At 40.0% G+C, this 21,993-nt stretch overlaps 3 protein-coding genes across 5 annotated transcripts; 2 read left to right on the plus strand and 1 right to left on the minus strand.

Moving 5' to 3' along the window:
- The first annotated feature begins 115 nt into the window (after positions 1 to 115).
- On the plus strand, positions 116 to 6,197 carry LOC140777702 (cell division cycle protein 48 homolog). The gene is made up of 9 exons (XM_073121998.1): positions 116 to 274; positions 375 to 540; positions 960 to 1,188; positions 2,901 to 3,667; positions 3,762 to 3,983; positions 4,081 to 4,152; positions 4,236 to 4,517; positions 4,624 to 4,983; positions 5,673 to 6,197. Exons 1-9 carry the CDS (start codon positions 237 to 239, stop codon positions 5,970 to 5,972), a joined length of 2,436 nt encoding a protein of 811 aa, XP_072978099.1. The 5' UTR covers positions 116 to 236; the 3' UTR covers positions 5,973 to 6,197.
- A 155-nt stretch (positions 6,198 to 6,352) lies between these two features.
- On the plus strand, positions 6,353 to 10,174 carry LOC140777704 (thioredoxin-like 3-2, chloroplastic). 2 transcript variants are annotated; one of them, XM_073122002.1, is made up of 6 exons: positions 6,353 to 6,556; positions 6,689 to 7,135; positions 8,338 to 8,412; positions 8,567 to 8,633; positions 9,703 to 9,720; positions 9,775 to 10,174. In XM_073122002.1, exons 2-6 carry the CDS (start codon positions 6,810 to 6,812, stop codon positions 9,844 to 9,846), a joined length of 558 nt encoding a protein of 185 aa, XP_072978103.1. In that variant the 5' UTR covers positions 6,353 to 6,556; positions 6,689 to 6,809; the 3' UTR covers positions 9,847 to 10,174. The 2 variants fall into 2 exon arrangements, with proteins under 2 accessions (XP_072978103.1, XP_072978102.1); XM_073122001.1 differs by having other exon boundaries at positions 9,789 to 10,174.
- A 28-nt stretch (positions 10,175 to 10,202) lies between these two features.
- LOC140777703 (P-loop NTPase domain-containing protein LPA1-like) lies at positions 10,203 to 20,987 on the minus strand. Of its 2 annotated transcripts, XM_073121999.1 has the most exons (8): positions 20,814 to 20,987; positions 20,535 to 20,704; positions 19,337 to 19,698; positions 19,135 to 19,216; positions 17,797 to 18,216; positions 16,941 to 17,645; positions 11,044 to 11,154; positions 10,213 to 10,749 (listed from the first exon to the last, which is right to left on the minus strand). In XM_073121999.1, the coding sequence occupies exons 2-8, from the start codon at positions 20,688 to 20,690 to the stop codon at positions 10,639 to 10,641; spliced, it is 1,947 nt and encodes a 648-aa protein (XP_072978100.1). In that variant the 5' UTR covers positions 20,691 to 20,704; positions 20,814 to 20,987; the 3' UTR covers positions 10,213 to 10,638. The 2 variants fall into 2 exon arrangements, with proteins under 2 accessions (XP_072978101.1, XP_072978100.1); XM_073122000.1 differs by lacking the exon at positions 11,044 to 11,154 and having other exon boundaries at positions 10,203 to 10,749.
- Between the last annotated feature and the right edge of the window lie 1,006 nt (positions 20,988 to 21,993).

Raw genomic sequence — 21,993 nt, forward strand, 5'->3', positions numbered from 1 at the left:
CTAGCTTTGAATAATTAAAGCAAAAACTTATAATTGGCCAACCAGTTAGACGGTAGCTGCCAACTAACCGACTGCATCAAATTCCTGCGTCATGTTTGCAGACGATCCCCTCTCGATAAACTCTCCGACCTAACTTGGAAAGTAATGCGAAGCAATACTGGCATAAGTATCTTCCCTATCCCTGGATCTCTGCCTTGCCCTTCTATTATTCTTCGATTCATTACTCTTGTGATCTGATGGCGAACCAAAGCGACGCTCCCTCCTCTTCCGATCCGTAAGTTCCCCGATCTGCCCCAGATTTTTGAAATGGATTTGGAATTAGGGTTCTAAATGTGATCTCCTTGATTCGATTTTGGGGGGCAAAATCTTTGCAGCAAGGGCACAAAGAGGGATTTTAGCACGGCGATCTTGGAGAAGAAGAAGGCACCGAATCGGTTGGTTGTTGATGAGGCCACAAACGATGATAATTCTGTGGTGGCTCTGCACCCGGAGACTATGGAAAAGCTGCAGCTTTTTCGTGGTGATACGATCCTGATTAAGGTAAGCTGACTGTTCCTGGTTTCTGATGTGATATGTTGTTAAGGTTTGGTTAAGGTATTGGATTTTAATTTTTAATGGAGTTATAGATAGCTTGGATCATATCATATAGTGTTGACTACGCGGACTTCATATGGAAGCTTATCGTAGTTGATCCCTTTAGATGAATCTATGGATCTTATTAGGTATTATCATCATATATGGTTCCTTTATCATGAGACTTGACAATTATTATGTACTTTAGATCTCAAGCTTAAGCTATAGTAGAATGGCTTTAGCTATCTAGTCCGAGCACAAGAATTTGTTGAGTTGCCTTCACTTAAATTTATTTCAAAAATATTATTTGAACATTTGATAAATAGGAAGATGTTATAATTTATTGATGAGTTCTAAGCTTTCTTTTTAACTCATGGCAAATTTAGGGCAAGAAACGGAAAGATACGATCTGCATTGCGCTTGCTGATGACACATGTGAGGAGCCCAAAATACGAATGAATAAAGTTGTCAGGTCAAATCTTAGGGTGAGGCTTGGTGATGTGGTCTCTGTCCATCAGTGCCAAGATGTTAAGTATGGAAAGCGTGTGCATATATTGCCTATCGATGATACCATTGAAGGCGTCACAGGGAACTTGTTTGATGCATACTTGAAGCGTAAGTTTTGTCCTCCATGCTTTACAGATCCTAGACGGATTTCTTTTTCATGCTGATATTTTGGTTTATTTTATTCTCGTTTTTAGATTTCCTGCTGATTAACCATGCACTCTATATATCCATGACTTATAAAATCTACACTAAGGTGGAAGATGCATCTGCACACAGTTTATACCATTTTCTTATTTGTTCATTTCCAAGTAATGAATACCTTGGTTTTGATGATTATTATTGTTTTTCTGGTGGAATCATTGCATTTACTTCCAGTTGATGAGACCTTATTGTTAGTGAAAGTAGCATATCACCTTTTCATGAGTGTCATTTCTGTCTGTTTGTGAGCGTGGCTGTCTAAACGAAATTGGGGCTTTACATGGCAATAGTGATCAGGGAGGTTTAAAGTAAGAGAAAAACTTGTCAACTTCTGAAGTTCTATCTTTTATATGTTGGCTTCATAGGTTAGTCATGATACTTAGCAATACCTGATGGGCAATTTTAAGAACATCAAGGCTTGCTCTGCCTTTTCGTGATCAACTGATTATGGTGAGTGTGCTTTTCTGTTTCTGTGTTGCATTGATTGATCATCAAACAAAGATATATATATATATATATATATATATATATATATATATATATTCTGATGATAGATTCTGCAGAAGTGAGCTCAAATTTGGTATATGCATAGGCATATTATTTTGAGGTTTGCATTTTTTTCTTGAAAATAAACAAGTAAATATTGTGAGAAAGGAGGAGAGACTTGTAGCCCTGAGAGGTAGAATTCTTTGCTCACTACGAAGTAGTAAATACTAAATAGGCATTTCAGTGTAGATGCAATTTGCAAGGACTTGACAGATAAATACTTGATAGTGGAAAACACTTATGAACTGGGGGAACATTCATGATTCATCCCTGTTTAGTGCTCGACCTTAGTGTTCTTTGATTTAAGAGTGCCAAGATACTTCTCAATAGTGACAAGATACTTGATAGTGGAAAACACTTATGAAGCTGGTTTTTTATCTTTTTTACTTTTCAAGTACTTGGACTGAATGCTTGATCTGTAACGATGTGTATATATCATTGTTAGTCACTCTTCATTATAGACAAATGTAACATTTATTTATTCTCATTGTTTTTTCTTCTAACTTTTATGATGGTCACTGCAGAAGAATAAGTTGTTCAAGTACTGTTTGACAACAAAATCTAGGAAATGCAATGCCTTCAATTTGCAATACATTTTGGAGGATTTTGCTTTTTTTTTTTTATTGGGTAGGCAAATGAATGATTTTTACCCACTTGCTTAGCACCAAAAGAAAAGGTACAAGAAAATGATGAGAAAAGGTGACAGCTTATTGGATTGATTCTGTAGAATAAAATTATTGTAATATTGTCCATCATATTTATTCTGTGAAATTCTTGCATTGGACATGGAGGAAACTTAAAAGAGATTTTTAAATGAAGTTGATCCGCCTCTATGTTTTCCTTTTCTTTTCTTCTATTAAAGAATGGAAAGTTCAGCAACTCCAAAAATTATAATTATCTAGATTGTGTGGATATTTGTCCTTTGAACTTTTATTCGTGGCATTGTACTATCTCAGATTGTAATGTAGAAAGTTACTCTGGTATGGTTTTATTAGACATCAACAGTTGTCATTATTCATACTATTAACATTAAAATCCTCTGCTGACCATTACTTCTGCTTTTATATGATTTATAGCTTATTTCCTGGAGGCATATCGTCCTGTAAGGAAAGGTGATCTTTTCCTTGTAAGAGGTGGCATGCGTAGTGTCGAATTCAAAGTTATAGAGACAGATCCAGCGGAATACTGTGTTGTGGCTCCTGACACGGAAATCTTTTGTGAGGGTGAGCCTGTGAAAAGAGAAGATGAAGATAGACTCGATGAAGTAGGCTATGATGATGTTGGTGGTGTGCGCAAGCAAATGGCACAAATACGAGAGTTAGTTGAACTACCACTTCGGCACCCTCAACTTTTCAAATCAATTGGTGTAAAACCACCAAAGGGGATTCTACTATACGGTCCTCCTGGTTCTGGTAAGACGCTTATTGCTAGAGCAGTAGCCAACGAGACAGGTGCATTCTTCTTCTGCATAAATGGTCCGGAAATTATGTCAAAGTTAGCTGGAGAAAGTGAAAGCAATCTTAGGAAAGCTTTTGAAGAAGCAGAAAAGAATGCACCATCAATCATTTTTATTGATGAGATCGACTCCATTGCTCCAAAGAGAGAGAAAACAAATGGGGAGGTTGAGAGGCGAATTGTTTCTCAGCTCCTGACTCTGATGGATGGCCTCAAATCTCGAGCACATGTAATTGTCATTGGAGCTACAAATCGCCCCAACAGTATTGACCCTGCTCTTAGAAGGTTTGGGAGGTTTGATAGGGAAATTGATATTGGGGTGCCAGATGAAGTTGGACGTCTGGAAGTTCTCCGCATTCATACAAAGAACATGAAGCTAGCTGAGGATGTAAAAATTTAAAAAGAACCCTTGTTATTTTTTAGAATATTTTATGTTCTGTTTGTACTATCACACGGTGTCTAACACTATTTTGTCTATACAGGTTGATTTGGAAAGAATTGCTAAGGACACCCATGGCTATGTTGGTGCTGATTTGGCTGCACTATGCACTGAAGCTGCTCTTCAGTGCATAAGAGAGAAAATGGACATAATTGACTTGGAAGATGAATCTATTGATGCCGAGATTCTGAATTCAATGGCAGTTACCAATGAACATTTCAAGACAGCTCTTGGAACCAGCAACCCCTCTGCACTTCGTGAAACTGTAAGTTAAAAGTTTTATCTTTCCCTGCTTCTGCTTTAGTATTTATTTCTCTTGACTTGATTATAATCTGACTAAAATTATTGCCTTCATTGTGCAGGTTGTTGAAGTGCCTAATGTAAGTTGGGATGATATTGGTGGTCTTGACAATGTTAAGCGGGAACTGCAAGAGGTACATCATTTGTTGGCATTTGTTTTCCTGACTTTTGGTGGTGCAATTGTTAACTGTATCTGTATGTGATCTTTTTTTCATAGACTGTCCAATATCCAGTTGAGCATCCTGAGAAGTTCGAAAAATTTGGCATGTCACCTTCTAAAGGAGTTCTGTTTTATGGCCCACCTGGTTGTGGAAAAACTTTGTTGGCCAAGGCAATTGCAAATGAATGTCAAGCAAACTTTATCAGTGTGAAGGGTCCTGAACTGCTCACAATGTGGTTTGGTGAGAGCGAGGCTAATGTTCGTGAAATATTTGACAAGGCTCGCCAATCTGCACCATGCGTCCTCTTCTTTGATGAACTTGATTCCATAGCAACTCAGGTTTGGTTTAATTTTTATATACAAGCAAGATACACAGACAAAGTGGTGCTATTAGCCTTTAACATTTTGTTCTCTTCTTGTTGTAATTATGTACTCGATGTTGTAGAGAGGCAGCAGTGTTGGAGACGCAGGAGGTGCTGCTGATAGGGTTCTCAATCAACTTCTGACGGAGATGGATGGCATGTCAGCTAAGAAGACTGTTTTCATTATTGGAGCTACTAATAGGCCTGATATTATTGATCCAGCACTTCTTAGGCCTGGCCGTCTTGACCAGCTAATTTATATTCCTTTGCCGGATGAGGGTTCTCGTCACCAGATATTCAAAGCTTGCCTAAGGAAGTCCCCTGTTGCAAAAGATGTTGATCTGAAAGTTCTTGCCAAGTACACTCAAGGCTTTAGTGGTGCAGATATTACTGAAATTTGTCAACGTGCTTGCAAGTATGCTATCAGAGAAAATATTGAGAAGGTAAGTTTGACCCTGGGCTTTTACTGGAGTCACTTCAATATGCTTAGAGAGGTCTATTACATCTTAATCTCGATATAATTTTTTTTTGTCAGTTGGCTAGTGTTCTGACACCTCAAGGTCATTGCATTCAATTTCATTCTGGGCTTTCTGACTTACAGCTTCACTCCAGTAGTTTGTTGATGTTGCCTTTTATCCTGCAACTGTTTTTAATCCATGTCTCACTCTGATCTTGCCCTGTTGATTCTCCATTCCTAATCCTGTTCCAGACTTCCAATTACCACACTCTTGCAAGCTTTTCCTTAGAATACGTGAACCTCAGGCATGAGATATGCGTGGAAGTCATTTTCCACTAGTCACAGTCTATTCTGTAGAAGAATACTAGAATTTTAGAGGAGTATTTTTTTTCTTGATTCGTTATCTCTGAATTATGAATCAAGCTTCATTCCTTAAATTTTCTATTGGTTGGATCCCAATTGCCACTCGCTTATTTACAAGTTCACGCATTTCACTCAATCGCAATCATGTTCCCCTTTTCTTCATTAGAAGGCTGTTGCATGCTTTTGTCATAATTTATGGACGTCGTGAATGAAATCTGCATGAGATTTACTGCTTACAAGTTGGTGTATGATGTATTGTTGAATACATTTCTCTCGAGGAAAACTTATTTGGTGTCATATTTTATGCTACAGGATATAGAAAGGGAGAGGAAGAGGAGCGAGAACCCAGAAGCCATGGAGGAAGATGTTGCTGATGAAGTTGCAGAGATCAAAGCTGGTCATTTTGAAGAATCAATGAAGTTTGCTAGGAGGAGTGTCAGTGATGCTGACATCCGCAAATATCAGGCATTTGCACAGACTTTGCAGCAGTCGAGGGGGTTTGGTAGTGAATTCCGATTCTCAGAGCGGCCCGAGACAGGTGCAGCGACTACTGGAGCTGATCCATTTGCTACATCTGGAGCTGCTGCAGATGATGATGACTTATACAGTTAAACTCTAACGATTTATCCGAAAAAAAAGAAGAAAAACTAGGTTTCTATTCGTGTTTTGCCCGTAAGTGGTGGCAAAAACGTGGTTGTGGTATCACTTTCATCATAGATAGCTTTGCCTGATGCATTACTATACTCCATAAAATCTAGACAGGTTCTAAAATGTTACCTTAGGATATTTCTGATGCTTTATTTCTTCTGAGAGAGAAATTCATCTATTTTAAAATTATGTCTCTGTTGGCATCTGCTCTCCTTGTTTGTTCAATTCGATGGTATTAACCAATTCTTGTGCAACAAGATGAAATCCCCCTGAAGCCTAAGTTGAGAGACAAGTCCCAACATCCCGATAAGAACTAGTGATACTTTTTTGTTCACAAGATCTTTACGAAAATGGATGACAAAGGTGGAGGGCCATATACAACTCAAAGCCTCAAACTGGAAATTACAACTCCAGTTTGAAGTGTTACGAGAAGAAATGATAGCAGTTCAACAAAAAGGAAAGGTAAACATCAGGAGGGTTGTGAAAGGAGAGAAGGAAGGGAAATAAGACAGAGTGGAGGGAGAGAAGGAAAACGAAGGGAAAGAACGGTGAGAGAAGGGTATTTCGATCCATTATTATTGTTCTGAAATTAAATAGATCGAATGTTTCTCTTGTAAATGGAGGGCATTTCGGTTAATATATATAGTTTATATGGGCTGATATAAATTTGTTTTTTTCAGGGGCGACATTGTAAAGAAAGCATAGCCAAACGCGAAAGTGGCGGTGCCACGTATTCACCTACTTCCTCGGTACGATTAGTAACGGTGGTAGGGATAGACGAAAGGAAGTAAGCCCTTCGCGATGTACGACGCTATTCTCACCTCCCCTTCTCGCTTTCGTCTCCCACCACTCTCCTCGAGATCTCTTCGCCTTTCTCGCTTCGATTCCAAGAATCCCTCCTCCTCTTGCTTGGCTTCCGTCTCTACTTCTGGAAGGCTCTCGAAGGCGATTGTCGCAGCGACGGCGGCATGCAGCGGCGTGGAGGAGGCGCCGCGGCCGGAGAATCGAGCCGAGTTCGATGACGATGCGCCGACTTCGATCGAGCTCATTCCGATCGCAAGCGAGGAGCAGTTTGATCGGATCATTGCCGAGGCACAGCAGCTCGAGGAATCCGTCATCGTGCTCTGGTTCGATTTAGGGCAACTCCTTCTGTGTTTATGCTTGATTTGATGTTACTCTTGTTTACTCCTGATGTGATATGCACTTGCTCAACTTTTCTAGTATTGCCATTTTAGTTGAGTAGTTTAACTTTGCCGACCAAAAATTAGATCCCTCTCTAGGAGTAGTTTTAGTTGTGTCAGACCTAATTTTTAAGCCTGATCGGCATGAATCGAATCACTAAAAAAGTGGAATAAATAACTAATAAGATATTTGAATCAAATGAAATTGAGGAATTGAGATTAAGCATTAGAGGTATGTCGATCAACCTAGATATCAAGTCTCTGCGTCAGTTAGCAGTACGCATTGAGAGATTAAGTGGTAAGAGGACTTTGTGTTTCAGGCTGGAAAGCTCAACAAATCTCCTATAACACTAAGGATTTGTAACACCACACTAGCGTCATGCCCCAAATGGGGACATTATGTGAATATCATGCATCAGCAAAAGAAAGAGCTTTTGAAGGTTGGCATCACCAGATATATGGTTATGAGCTGGGATATACATGTTCCTACGGCGTATTACCTATTTGGCATGCATCAGTGTTGCTTTGACCCCCTTTTCTGCTTTTCTAGTTATTTGCAAAAAAAAGACATTACTACAGTGGTAGAACATAGAATAGACACTAGGCTGGCTTCATATGTACATGTATAGTAATATAAAGCCTCAATATACAACCTCAGAGCTCTATCTTCTAGATAATTTTAGAGGGGTTTGATTAATGGATCTAATTTGTGTTTGCTCACTTTCAAGAACTGCTTATATTTTTCACGACATCTATGACCTGCACATGATTGAATTGTAAATTGGCTTCACAACCTCTCCTACGAGGCCTGTATGATGTATGGTGATGACACTTCACCTTCAGTATTTTGTGTTTGGTGATCTTCTCTCATTTTCTTTTATAGAAGGTTGGCTAATTTGTCAAAAACTTAAAATCATGAAAGCCAGATGCTTCTAGAACCTATCAATAGGAAAGCTAATTACTCATTTTTGCCTTCTATCTACTGATGTAGTACTATATTCTTGCATGTGTTTTATCTCTCAATACCTTGTTTTTCCAGCAAATTATACCTTGTTTGGACCTACCTTGAGATAGCCTATGGAAGAGTGTTCATAAGGATGTTATTTAATTCAGCAAATGATATATCTATTTTTTTTCTTGGAATGTAGGATGGCACACTGGTGCAGAAAATGCATATATTTGAAACCCAAATTGGAAAAGTTGGCAGCAGATTATTATCCAAGGTAGGGAAATGGTTTCCTTCCAGATTGACCTCGTCATATCATTGCTATAAACTTTATGGCACCTATGATTATAGTTATTTTCGTTGTTGATGTTTTTTCTTGAATAGTGCTTCATTAGATAGTTCTAATGTTCTAACACTATAATGTGTTGCAGATTAAGATTCTACTGTGTTGATGTGAACACAGTTTCCCAACGGCTTGTAAGTCGTGCTGGAATCACTGTAAGTCCAATCTTAAACACACCCTCTTGCCCATTTCTATCTTTGAAAGTAAAGAGACATTAATGCTGATTCTTTTAAGTGCATTTATTGTGGAAGTTTTAGTGCGATTCTGACTGTTTAGACATCCTAATCTAGATGATTCTGATCATCTATATTGAGCCATCAAATGTAGATGTAGAAGTCTGTTTTCTATATAGGCATTTTTAACTAGAACTCATAGTGCAGTACTTATTTTATGTTTATTTCTTCTTCTTTTCGACCTGGCCCCTTCCTGCTGCCGTGGAGGACTTCCTCCTCTTTCTCATCTCTACCTCCACAGTATTCACCACCTCTCCCTCTGCTGCTTGCGGCACGGAGTGTGCTATCGACAATTAAATCTGAAGAAAGCTAGTTTTCATGTTCTCTTCCAAGATTGTAACTTGTTCCTCTAGCCTGTGACAGCTCTTCTGGTTATAATTGGTCACCCTGCAGCTTACACTTCGAGGAGACTTCACACTAACATGTAGAGGAGTGGTGGTAGAGTAATTCTCAGTAATATTTTGAAGCAGAACAGGATGAAAATGGGTCTATATGCTATTTAGTATCCATGTTTCCACAACTGTACTATATACTGTGTTACTCTCCTTTATTAATTTTGCCCTTTTGGATCCAAAGGGCAATATATATACTCAATTTTCTATTTTATTTGCCTTCTCAGGTTGGGATTAATATCCCCAACCTTATTAGTACTTACTATTGTCCAGTTAAATTCAATAGGATGCCTTTTTTTTATAAATAAAAAAGAAGAAGAGAATTTAATGGTATTTTAGTTAAACCGATCATGTTGGGATTTAAATTCGGGAACACTCATACAATATGAATCCCTTAAACCATCTGATCACTATGCCATTGGCCAATAGCATGCCTGTTATGTCTGCTCTTCTGGAACTTGATGTCTTGATATGGGCTATTTCATTATTGTCACTTGCTTTCCATTTGTGATGTGCTAAAGCAAACATGTGTACTATTGCGCATGTCCTGAGGCTTACTTTTGTATTTTCTATGTGCATGTAACATGGAATTTGAGCAGAGGATGCCGACAGTTCAGGTAATGTAGAATTTTGTAAATTGTATACCTACATGCATCTTCACTGACAAACAGGATGCTTGTGACAGTTATGGTATGACTCTAGAAGGCAAGCTGAAGTTATCGGTGGACATAAAGCATGGCTGATCGTTGATGATGTTCGGAAGATGATTGAGAATGACGATTGAATCTGTTGTGTCGTTTTGAAGAAGGTAAACATAAAATGTATTCAATTCATCTGGATCAACGTATGTAACTGGCCGACCGAAGACTTTTTGACTTTCCACACGTAATAAGTAGGAAAATTTCGAGTGCCGGGAATGAGAACAGGACAAATTGAAATTCAAACTAGCTGGCCCTTCGCCTGTCGGCGCATACTACGACCACTATTTAGAATAAGCAATAGCCAATAGGAAGCCTTGACTTCTATTGTGTTACAGACGTCACTCAGGTATAAAAGAAAATTCATGCAGAAGCAATTCTCTTCATCCTTTTGACAGTTTCATATATAATAAATAGTAAAATAGCTTGTATGAATTAAAGATATTTACAGTTGAAATCTTGCCAACGAAGGAATATGGGGCATTACACACGAACTTATTTCGAAAACGTCAACAAATGAATTCTTCCGTCTCAAAAATCAACCAAAAAAACACTCTCCGACATTAAAGACGTAGATGCATGCTGTTTCCCAAGCTATTTATACTCTTAATCAACCGGCAGAGAGAGAGAGAGAGAGAGAGAGAGAGATCGGCCGTTCAACACTGCAGCTCTTACTGGTAACTTGCCTCCCTGAGTTCTAAAGACACTCCGTTAGAGCTAGGAATAGATTGGGAATAAGAGAGAACATAGCGTCGTCTCGATCGCTTTTGCTCATCCTTATGACTTCTCTGCCATGATATCATCCCTTACTCTTTAAGTTGAAAGCTCTTCTTTCTCTCACTCTTCATCATCATCAGACAAATAACCATCCTTTGTGGAATCTCGCATGGCCAAGTCTTCATATTCCTCATCAGATTTGGTTGAGTTTTCATCAACAGATCCTTCCAACTGCAAAAGCAAACATCAGCCAAAATCAGATTAAGATTAATAACTTCTTTAAAACGGAAAGGAAAGGAGAAAAGAGCATCATCAGTGAACTGCCAGGAAATACAATCTAAGGTCTTAACTTGCAATTGACCAATATAAAACCTGGAAATCTCTAATGATATATGTCGAACTGATGTGGCATGTCCATATCAGCACTTGCATTTAACTTCAGATGAACATCAAAGACTAATATAGAAGCAGACAGGAATAAAGATTTATGCGATGAAGGATCTGACAATCCATCCACTTTCTTACCTCCTCATGGATTTCGTTGTTCCCTGTATCACTTAGATCCTCTTCGCTATCTGCATCAGGTGGAAGATCAGCTTCTTCTTCACTTCCAGATACTGATACCTCCTCCTTTAGCTGGAAATGGCAAGTATAAATGAGATAGACATGGAGGTCATTCGTTAAGATTTCAGTGAGGCTCTTGAGAACTTAGAAAGAGAAGTATAATTTCGATGCAATTCACCACAGTATGAGGTAGATTTACAACATTTGGCAAGCAAGGGTAGATAATGTCTGTTAATGTATATACTCTTATCATGTACCTGAGGGACAATATACCTCAACCATGTATTTATACTCATTCTCAATGTGAATACAAGTGTGTTCTTCCATTCGTCACATGGTATCAGAGCCCACACTAGGTTACCATCTCTAACCTTCTTCGTGAACTCGTAGCTGATCAATCTCTCCGGTCGATGGATCACACTCATTTCCTTCGACGCCTCGCTGCCATAGATCGTCACGAGCTCGAGTGGCAGCTCCAAGGTCTCCATTGACACCACCAGCAAATCCGTCGACTCCAGCCCCTTTCCGTCGATTCCGCAGAGGAGGAGCGGCGTCTCCTGGCCTTCAACGCCTTGCCGCCGTCGACTATTGCGAGCTTCATTTCCTTCGACGCCTCGCTACCATCGATTGTCGCGAGCTCGAGTGGCAGCTCCAAGGTCTCCATCAACGCCGCCGGCGAATCCGTCGACTCCGGCCCCTTTCCGTCGATTCCGCCCCTTCTCTGGATCTCTATCAGGCTGGAAGCTTTTGATCGGAGAGGCTTGCCAACTCCGACGCTTCCTCCAACTCCGGCGACGGCAATCGTTATAGGTTGGGCACCTCTAGGACTCAACGCAAGGTGAATCAATCCCTATCTGAGAAATAATTGATTAGATCAATTCATCTCAATTTGTTCTTGCTCGAAGTCTGATCTAGCAAAGGGTTAATAGTCTGATCTAGCAAAGGGTTAATTGATTAAACTTGCTACTTGATTCAATTCATCTCAATCCTATCTGAGAAATAATTGATTAGATCAATTCATCTCAATTTGGTCATGCTTGAAGTCTGAGCCAGCAAAGGATTAATTGATTAAACTTGCAACTTGAATCTGTTGCTACTATTTTTCAATGGCTAATTCTGATACAGTCCGTGATTATCTTTCTTCTTCCGCTGATTTTATGCTTGTAACCGCTGCTGATTGGCCATATTGGTGTGCTACAGTAGAGAGTGCACTTGATGGACGTGACCTCTCAATTCATCTTGACAAATCTAGTATTATACCTTCCGATGACTCCAAAGAGCATGCTACTTGGAAGGCTCGTGATCGTCGTGTTCGGACATATTTGATTATCTCTATTGACAAAGCACTTCGTCCGGATTTTATCTGATTTATCACTGCAGCTGATCTTTGGTGCCACCTTCGATCTCGTTTTGTCGAATCTAGTGGTGCTCGGGAGTATCACCTTCTGTCCAGTGCTCAAACAGCTCAGCAAGGTGAACGATCCATCCAAAAGTTTTATAGTCATATGCGAGACTTTTGACGTGAGTTGCAGACATTGGAGCCTTCTAATTTTCCTTTGCGGTTTGCCAGCACTTATGAGACCTTTAGAGAGCATCGTCAGTTGTACCAGTTTCTGTATGCTCTTCGCCCAGAGTTTGCTCCTTTGGCAGGAACTTTGGTTCATCGTGGCACTTTGCCAAGTTTAGAGTCAGCTGTGGCTGAGCTAGTTGCTGAGGAGACTCGACTATGTACTGTTCAGTCTCGATGTGCTCCACTAGTGGCTTTCCCTTCGACCGGGGTGGAACAGGTTCTTGCTGTTGCTTCTGCTAATTACTCTCGCTCTCGTCCTCAGTGTTCCCATTGTCATAAGCCGGGTCATCTGATTGAGACATGTTGGGAATTGTATCCTGAGAAAGGCAAGAACCACAAACAAAAGAGTCGTCTACGTCCGCCGGCATCTATGGCTACTATTGTTTCTTCTGAGATGCCTTCCACCATTCCTGTCTTGCATACTGCTCCATCAGATCGTCTTCAACAGATTGAGCAAACACTGGCGCAACAGAGTCAGCTCCTCAGTCGTCTTTTACATAATCCAGTGGCCACTACATCTGCTTCTCCAACAAATCACTCAGCCATGTCTACTCCATCTGGTATTACTCGTGATACTTGGATTGTGGACTCTGGTGCTACTCAGCATATGACTCCAGATTCTTCTATACTTACTGTTTGCTCACCCATGTCGCATTTGCCACCTCTTCAGACTGCAAATGGATCTCTTCTTCCCATTTATCAGTCTGGATCTATTACCACTACCTCAGAGCATTCCGGTCATCTCACTTTATCGCATTGTCTTACATGTTCCTGATCTGAGCATGAATCTTCTCTCAGTTAGCAGTATTTGTGATTCTGGCTATCATGTCTTATTTACTGCGACTTCTTGTGTTGTGCAGGATCCACTTACCGGCCAGGAGATTGGAGTTGGTCGTAGAGCTGGTGGCCTTTACCACATCTCTTCTCTTCATCTACCTGTCTCACCTATTTCCCATTTTGTTGGTGCTACTCTCTCTCCTGTTGATTTGTGGCATCGTAGGTTAGGTCACATGTCCAAATCTCGTCTTAAAGGTATTTTCCATTCTGGAGCCTTAGGATGAGATTCTTTTGGTTTTAGTTCTATGTCGGATTGTGTGAGTTGTAAGTTAGCCAAACTATCAGCTCTTCCTTTTTCTTCAAGTAATAGTAAAAGCAGTTCATCTTTTGATCTTGTTCATTCTGATATATGGGGCCCTGCACCTTTATCTTCCAGGTGTGGATATTTGTATTATGTGAGTTTCATTGATGACTTTTCTAGATATACTTGGGTTTATCTCATTCGTCATCGCTCTGAGATTCCCCAAATTTATCAAATTTTTACATCTATGATTCACACTCAGTTTCACAAACACATTAAGGTTTTCAGGTCTGACTGTGCTCGAGAGTACACCTCTACTGCTATGTGTTCCATTCTCCATTCTCATGGCACCATTTTTCAACAGTCTTGTCCCTACACTCATGAACAAAATGGTGTAGCAGAACGAAAACATCGTCATATTTTAGAGACTACGCGTGCTCTCATTCTTAGTTCATCTGTCCCTCGTTCTTTCTGGGCAGAAGCTCTCTTGACCTCTGTTAACCTTATTAACTTCATGCCTTCTCCTCTCCTACAAGATCGCTCTTCTCATGAGGTTCTTTTATCTGTTAAACCAGATTATAGTATTCTTCATGTCTTTGGATGTACTTGCTTTGTTTTGCTACCTGCTCATGAGTATGACAAGTTGTTCGCTCGATCTGTGCAATGTGTTCTTCTCGGATATAGTTCTGAACACAAAGGTTATAGATGCTATGACCCTTTGACTCGTCGAATGCGGATTGCTCGTCATGTCTCTTTTCTAGAGAATATTCCTTATTACTCTCATGAGTCTGAGGACCTCACTTTTCTTGAGCCTCCAGCTTCGACATCTATTCCTCAGTCTCCTCTTGAGACAGTACCCACTTCAAATTCTCCTGAGGAGCCTCTTGTTGGATGTCCTAGTGATTCTCTCCCTTGTCGTCCTATCACTCAGGTATACTCTCGACGAGTTATTCATGTACCTCCTTCATCTTCTCCTCATGTTCCTCCTATTTCATTTTCGGCTCCACCTCCTACACCTTCTCCTCCAGCTGGTACTGTGGGTCCTCACCGATCTCAACGTGAGCATCGTTCTCCTCAGAGATATGGATTTATTGATGTTGCATGCTATTCTTCTGAGTTCCACACCTTTCTGACAGCTCTTCATGCAGATCATGAGCCTAATTCTTATCAGGAGGCTGTTGTCCATCTTGAGTGGCAACATGCTATGAATGAGGAGTTTCAGGCTTTTGCACATACTCAGACATGGGATGTTGTTCCTCTACCAAGTGGCATTGAACCTGTTAGTTGTAAATGGGTTTACAAAATCAAGAGACGACTTGATGGATCTATTGAAAGATATAAAGCTCGTCTTGTTGCTAGAGGTTTCACCCAAGAGTATGGCATTGATTATGAGGAGACATTTGCCCCTGTGGTTCAGATGACTACTGTACGTACTCTTCTTGCGGTAGCTGCCATTCGTCGCTGGCCTTTGTATCAAATGGATGTAAAGAATGTTTTTCTTCATGGTGATTTGGCAGAAACAGTTTATATGCAGCCTCCACCGGGATTATCTGTTCCTTTGTCCCATGTTTGTCGACTTCAGCGTGCCATCTATGGTCTCAAGCAAGCACCCCGTGCTTGGTTTGAGCGGTTTCGTCGAGCAATGACAGAGGTTGGTTTTGTTGAGAGTGATCATGATCACTCTATGTTTACGCGTATTTCTCCGTAGGGACATGTTATTCTACTACTCTATGTAGATGACATGATTATTACAGGTGATGATTCAGTTACTATCAAGTCTCTACAGAAACATTTGTCTCAGCACTTTCAGATGAAGGACTTGAGTCACCTGCATTATTTTCTTGGTCTTGAGATTGCTCATAGTGAGAGAGGTATACTTGTATCTCAACAAAAGTATGTTTCTGATTTGATTAGCAGGGCAGCTATATCTGATGATCGGACAGTTGATACACCTCTTGAGCTTCATGTGAAGCTTCGTCCTACAGATGGAGTGCCATTGACAGATCCAATTAGATACAGACAGCTTGTTGGACAACTTGTGTATTTATGCATCACTAGGCCAGATATTTCTCATGCTGTGAGTATAGTTAGTCAGTTTGTGGCGGCTCCTCGATCTACTCATTATGCAGCACTACTCCGGATTCTCAGATATGTGCGGGGGACTGTTACTCGCTCTCTATTGATGTCTGTTCATTCGTCTCTTGTTCTTCGTGCTTATTCTGATGCTAATTGGGCTGGTGATCCTACCACTCGTCGTTCTACTACTGGATTCTGTGTATTCCTTGGTGACTCTCTTATATCGTGGCGGAGCAAGAAGCAAGATATTATCTCTCTCTCTAGCACTGAAGCGGAATATAGAGCCATGTCCACTACTTCTAAGAAAATCATTCACCTTCGTCGTCTATTGGGAAATATTAGCATAGCAACTCCTACACCCACTGCTCTTTATTGTGATAACAGGAGTGCTATACAAATAGCAAGCAATCCTGTATTTCATGAGAGAACAAAACATATTGAGGTAGATTGTCACTTTGTTCGACATCAGTTTTTAGCTGGCACTATTAGTCTTCCACATATATCATCTATGGAGCAAATAGCAGATTTCTTCACCAAATCACATCCCACTCCACGCTTTAGATATCTAATTAGCAAACTCCTTGTGTTTGATCCACCTTGAGTTTGAAGGGGGGTGTTAATGTATATACTCTTATCATGTACCTGAGGGACAATATACCTCAACCATGTATTTATACTCATTCTCAATGTGAATATAAGTGTGTTCTTCCATTCGTCTCATTAAGTTCCAGCATTGCAGCAGTTTAGTCTGTTAGCAGTGTGCAAACTTATGAAAAGTAATCATAGATTTTTAGAACATGGTTAATGGTCCAAAAAACAAGTCATACTAACAGTATCAGAAGACATCACCTCCTCTCTAGGTCAACTGTCTTAGCAACCTTATCTTTCAGGTTAAATAGCCAACATTAAAATACAAAACCATCAGATATTACCGTACCTTGAGACAAGTCAATATTGGGCCACTGTAGGATGGTAGAAAACATATGAGATCAACTTATTATGATTGGAAGGAAGAAAGAAATTTGGAAGTTCAGCAAAGTCCAAGCACATGCAGATCGCTTGTGGCAAGATGCAGGGTTCTTCCCCAATAAAACATAATACTTGGAGAACTTACATAAAGAAGAAAAGACGTACCTCTTTAGCAGGTGCATCTGACATTTTCGGAGAGCTGCAACAAGACGAAAAGCATCTACTATCTGTGTCTGTACCATCGGCTTTTGAATCATCAATGCTCCCAGTATGACTGGTACTACAAGTATCACTAGGCCAAGCACTAATCCCAAAATTACCAAACTGAAGATTTACTGGCTCAGCCTTTCCGATCTGTAAGGGGCCATACATAGGATTGCTCCCATTTCCATCAGCAGACTCAATGGGCCAAGCCTTGGCAACAGATCCATCTTTATTGAAGAGAGCCATAAGATGCCTTGAGGACCCCTGTCTCTGAATTAATTGGAACATACCCTTGGAGCTCAGGGAGTTTGCGGCACACTGGTTTCGGTACTCTTCATATATTACAGAAACAGTATTTGTAGTTGGGTCATACAGCTGCTCTCCTTCCTCCCGCCTACGCAGGCAGCTAAAAACTGTGGCATGTATTGCTGCCACACTCCGGTCAACATTTGTGTTATTTATTTTAGGCACGAGATGCTTATCAGCTCGGTCGCAGAGATAGTCTTGGATACTTCTGATGTTGCGGATGTATTTGACATACTTATTTTTTGCAGCATCTAGTGTCATGTATTTTGCTCGCACTGCAAATCGTTCCATGTGTTTATCCTCATTTGTTATGTATATCATAAAAGGTATTATTGAAGGATGCTTTCTCATTAGCCCCATCTAACAAATGCAACATATCAAAAAAAGAAAAAGAATTATCAAACTGCTTTAAAATTAAAACAAAATAGGGGAGTACAAGTAATTCTCCATGAAATCCCATTGCCATTCTAACAACAAAAGTACATACTAAAGAAAATGAGAAAGTACTCACCACAAAATTGAGGCTTAGGTGAACACCTTCAACAACCACAGATTCTTTTCGATCTTCCCATGCAGTAATCAATCGATCAAGGCTGTCAATGACCATTTCACTTTGTGCTTTAAACCCCTCTATAGCCATTTGCTTTTTGCTGATCAACTCAATTTCAGGAATTAGATCAGAAGATCGGTCATTAGATTTCTCGTTCACATCTGTATCTATCTCTTGCTTGATAGTGGAGCTTGAAACGACAGCAAGCTTCTTTGCTTTTCGCTTAGCCTTTGCATTGGCAACTGCCACTGGGTCAAGGCATTCTCCTGCATGATATGTTGAAGCCCAAAGGAGGGGATTTTGTTTTTCATCCACAAAGCTCCTCATCATATGGCGTATTGAATCGGTAGAAATTACAGTTGTGATGCCTAATCTGCTTCCCTGTTAAAAATAATGTTATTACAAAGCTAGTTAAGCTATAAACCAGAAAGTAATTTTAGATATAGAGATTGACATGCCAAAAGTCTTGCTTTATATCATGCTGCATGTGATGCAAAATGGACTAGTGGAATTGCTTGGAAAATAATTAACAGTCAAACCCACAGGGACATCTGCAGTGAAACTGCAATATGTATTTGGAAAATATGGGGCATACACACAAAGTCCATATACCTTTTCTTTTCTCTACTTATCATGTTGGTTAACAGCTAATGAAAATAAACAATTAAAAATCTTTAATTGATCACAAGACCTACATGAAGTTGACTGACTTCTTATGTCAAGGATTTGTAAATAGGAGAAGTAACACAATGCATAAAGATGATAATAGATCACAGACCACCTTACAACTGTGTCTTTCCATGTGATAGAAAATTTCATAAAATAAAAGCAATGCAGTTCTCAAAAAGAAATAATACCATTTCAAAAGGCAAATAATTCAAAGTACATTATGAGACTGCAATTTATAATTAAAGGCCTCAACAAGCTACTCCAATAAGAAAATACCATTTTATCACTACAATGATAATACGAAAGATTTATATCTCAAAATTGGGCCAGTTATAGGAATCCTTTTCTTTTTACAAAAGGTCCAAACACTGTAAACATAAGCATGTCCTGCAACCAATGGGTTCCTAGTGTTAGAAGCCCCATGGCTCCCACCAAAATGCGGTCTAGATAGGTACTAGGTAAAATAATTCAGCTTTACACCCATTGCCAGATAAACTGTTCAAACTAAAATATGGTGGCATAGAAGTATGAAACCTTTACACTTCCACAGATAAAAGATAAATGATATATTCATGAGTAAAATCATAGAACCCTATATTCATTAAAAAGAAAGTGATGGGGGTTAAGTACCAGTAAGGCAGATAGTGTAGACTTGCCACACCCACTTGTGCCACACAAAAGAATAGTTACAGACTCCTTTCTTTCTCGAATTCTAGAGGGACAGAGAAACAAATTAATTTGATACTCCAAAAATCAAGGTTATAGACTTACTATTCTAAGATGATAGATATCAAGTACAGATGATGCTGGAAGAAACAGAAAACATTCTTACCTGCATGCCAGAAGCAAGTCAGCCCTCTGATTTGGACCCACATACTTATATACAGACAGGGCATCACAAACAACATTGAGGAACTTCTCCCTTGTAACAACAATAGTGGTTAGTCTTTTGTACAGCTCGAATAGTATCACACTAGTTTCTACATTCTCTCGAGGTAAGTACTCAGCGACTTTGTACTGATCTAAGTTACCAGTCTGATCAAGATCATTTTTGGCCTCTCCACCATCCAAGCCACCAGTCTGATCAGAAGCATTTTCTTTACCAGATGGACTGGCCATTATTCTTGATTTACAAGGGGCCATTTCATTAGCTGAGTGTTCATTCCTCATTACTTCAAAAACCCTTCGGCTAATCTGAGAAAAATTAAATTGGCAGTAGCTCCTAGATTAAAAAGTAGAGAAAATAGAAATGAACTATAGAAAAGGATAGTACTTTCATTGTAATCAGCAAGACAGCAAATATGTTTACATAATATTTTAAAGACCACAATGACAACTCAATTACATCTTCACCCTTCAAAAAGCTGATCATATAACACAACGATAGAACAATAATCTCTGAAGAGATCTAGTTCACTGAAAATAGCAAAGTATGTTGCCAATTCAGTGAAGGTGAGATCCATCAGGAAATTACGCATAGAGTTAGAGCCGGATTGTTTAAATGGGGCAAGTATTTTTCATGTGTTTGGTGAATCATCATATACCCATTAAGACCAGACATGGTTTATGGATCAAAATACTAGGCAATTAGAATGGAAGGATTATGAGGTTAATCAATGAGGACTCGATTAAGATGCAAGACGACCTATGAGTGGAAGAACGAAACATAACGTGAGACTGTAAGAGTAAGCAAAATAATAATAGCAAGTGAATTTGCATAGATGAACAAAAAATGAATGAAGCAAAGCATTTGCAAGTCAAGACCCCAAATATGTTGTATTAAAGTATATTGCGATGGATGTGTATTAGTAGCTTCATAATAGATTGAGATCTTCTAACATCCAACACCAGAAGAAGATCGCCATGGTGAAAGAAAGAGAATAGAACAAGCAGAACAATCGCGCAGGTAGATCCATCCATCAATCTCAACACATTGAGACCAACAATTACGAAATAAAAACATGCTAAATTAGTGCATAAATCGACCAAAACCAAGTAGTAGAACTCAATCCAGAGATCGGAGGATCAACCTTGAAGGCATGACGAGCCTTGCATCCCATTAGCTGCAGCGTACCCTGCAGCACTGGCCGCGTGTACCGGAAAGAGACGCTCTCTTCCCCATTCCTTCCTCCTTCCTCTCCATCATCCACCACCACAATGTAGAGTAGCTTCGCCACCTCCGCCATCTCCAAATCCCTCTCTAAATACCAGCAGATCGCGATTAAACATCCAAGAATTATCAAAGAAGGGGACAAAGAATCTCGGTCGAGATCGCAGTAGATCGGACTCTGAGAAGAGAGCAGACGAACCTAGAAAGGCGATCGTAGCGATCAGAGGAAGGTGGATCTAGGGCTAGAGTTTGCAATGGAGGAGATGGGACTCGATACACCATGGCGGAAGCTTCGAAAACGAGCGCGCCATCGCTTCCCAACGCCTTCCCAACGCCTTCCCCACGTCACCTTCGGCTTCCATCGGCTTCTGAAATAACTTTTCTTTTGGGTCCCGATCCGGTGAGAGATCTTTTGCATACGACGCTCCTCAAATTATTTCGTACTCCACGTCGATTGGACACGTGGAAATCAATTTGTATCACGTACAAAGAGTGGGATAGGGGTGTCAAAATAAACTATCACTCAACCTTGGCTCGGCTCGATAGGCTCAGTTATATATATATAACTAAGCACTATTTAGTATTCAAACAATCTAAATCTCTACTTCTAAATTTCTCAATTCCTTACACTTGCTCATTTGTGCCGTCGAGTCTTCCTCAAGCCATCGTCTCATCCTCGTCCTTCTCTTCCTTCGACGTCGGCAAGCCTCATCCTCCTCCTCCTTCAACAAATTGTTGTCGCCTCCTCATCTAGTTGTCGCCGCCTCGTCCTCCATTAGCAAGCCATGTATCATCCTGATAAAAGAGAACTTCGTCAGCAAAAACCCCCTAAGCAAGGAGCAGGAAGAAGTAGTCTTCTCCAATCCTTTCGTCACTGTCTTCATTGACGAGCTTGAGAAGCTTCACCTCCCCCTAGTCGTCACCCTAGGAGGTGTCCCTCCACTATCGCCACCAATATCAAGGAGAAAAGAGCCAAAGGTTCCGTGGAGGATCTACTATTTGGACATGTGACTTGTTGATCTTATTGGTCTTGGTTGGTGATTTATGTGATGGTGAGTTTAGAGTATTTGGTATTTTGGTTTGATTGATTGGCTTTGTAGATGCTGTTTTGATTTGAGAAGCTAAAAAAGATTCTAGCGGACATCGTTTGCTTCGCCGTCGTAGTCTCTTCCTACTCTAATAAAGCTCGGGCTCCGTATAATTCAGCTCAAGTTGAACTGAGCTGAAATTAAACATTAAAGTAGAGCTCAAAATTAATTTTAAGTCGAACCTGAGCTAGAACTCCTTTACACTCCTAGAGTGAGATGAGCATGCACGTGCAGGATTCCCCTACTAGAATATAATCTAAATACCACATAATATTTTCTCGTGTATTACAC

Source organism: Typha angustifolia, chromosome 15 (genome assembly GCF_048772165.1).
Source record: "Typha angustifolia cultivar Huaian chromosome 15, ASM4877216v1, whole genome shotgun sequence".
Classification (NCBI taxonomy): Eukaryota; Viridiplantae; Streptophyta; class Magnoliopsida; order Poales; family Typhaceae; genus Typha; species Typha angustifolia.

What these genes read in the sequence shown, in the direction of transcription:
- LOC140777703 (XM_073121999.1), bottom strand. Translation starts at nt 20,690, where the DNA reads ATGGCGGAGGTGGCGAAGCTACTCTACATTGTGGTGGTGGATGATGGA. An exon ending in AGGCTCGTCATGCCTTCAAG is followed by an intron (nt 19,699 to 20,534) that starts GTTGATCCTCCG and finishes AATTTTTCTCAG; the next exon opens with ATTAGCCGAAGGGTTTTTGA. An exon ending in ACAACGAAATCCATGAGGAG is followed by an intron (nt 10,750 to 11,043) that starts GTAAGAAAGTGG and finishes TTGCTTTTGCAG; the next exon opens with TTGGAAGGATCTGTTGATGA.
- LOC140777704 (XM_073122001.1), top strand. Translation starts at nt 6,810, where the DNA reads ATGTACGACGCTATTCTCACCTCCCCTTCTCGCTTTCGTCTCCCACCA. An exon ending in GAATCCGTCATCGTGCTCTG is followed by an intron (nt 7,136 to 8,337) that starts GTTCGATTTAGG and finishes CTTGGAATGTAG; the next exon opens with GATGGCACACTGGTGCAGAA. An exon ending in GCAGCAGATTATTATCCAAG is followed by an intron (nt 8,413 to 8,566) that starts GTAGGGAAATGG and finishes AATGTGTTGCAG; the next exon opens with ATTAAGATTCTACTGTGTTG.
- LOC140777702 (XM_073121998.1), top strand. Translation starts at nt 237, where the DNA reads ATGGCGAACCAAAGCGACGCTCCCTCCTCTTCCGATCC. An exon ending in GCTCCCTCCTCTTCCGATCC is followed by an intron (nt 275 to 374) that starts GTAAGTTCCCCG and finishes AAATCTTTGCAG; the next exon opens with CAAGGGCACAAAGAGGGATT. An exon ending in GTGATACGATCCTGATTAAG is followed by an intron (nt 541 to 959) that starts GTAAGCTGACTG and finishes TGGCAAATTTAG; the next exon opens with GGCAAGAAACGGAAAGATAC.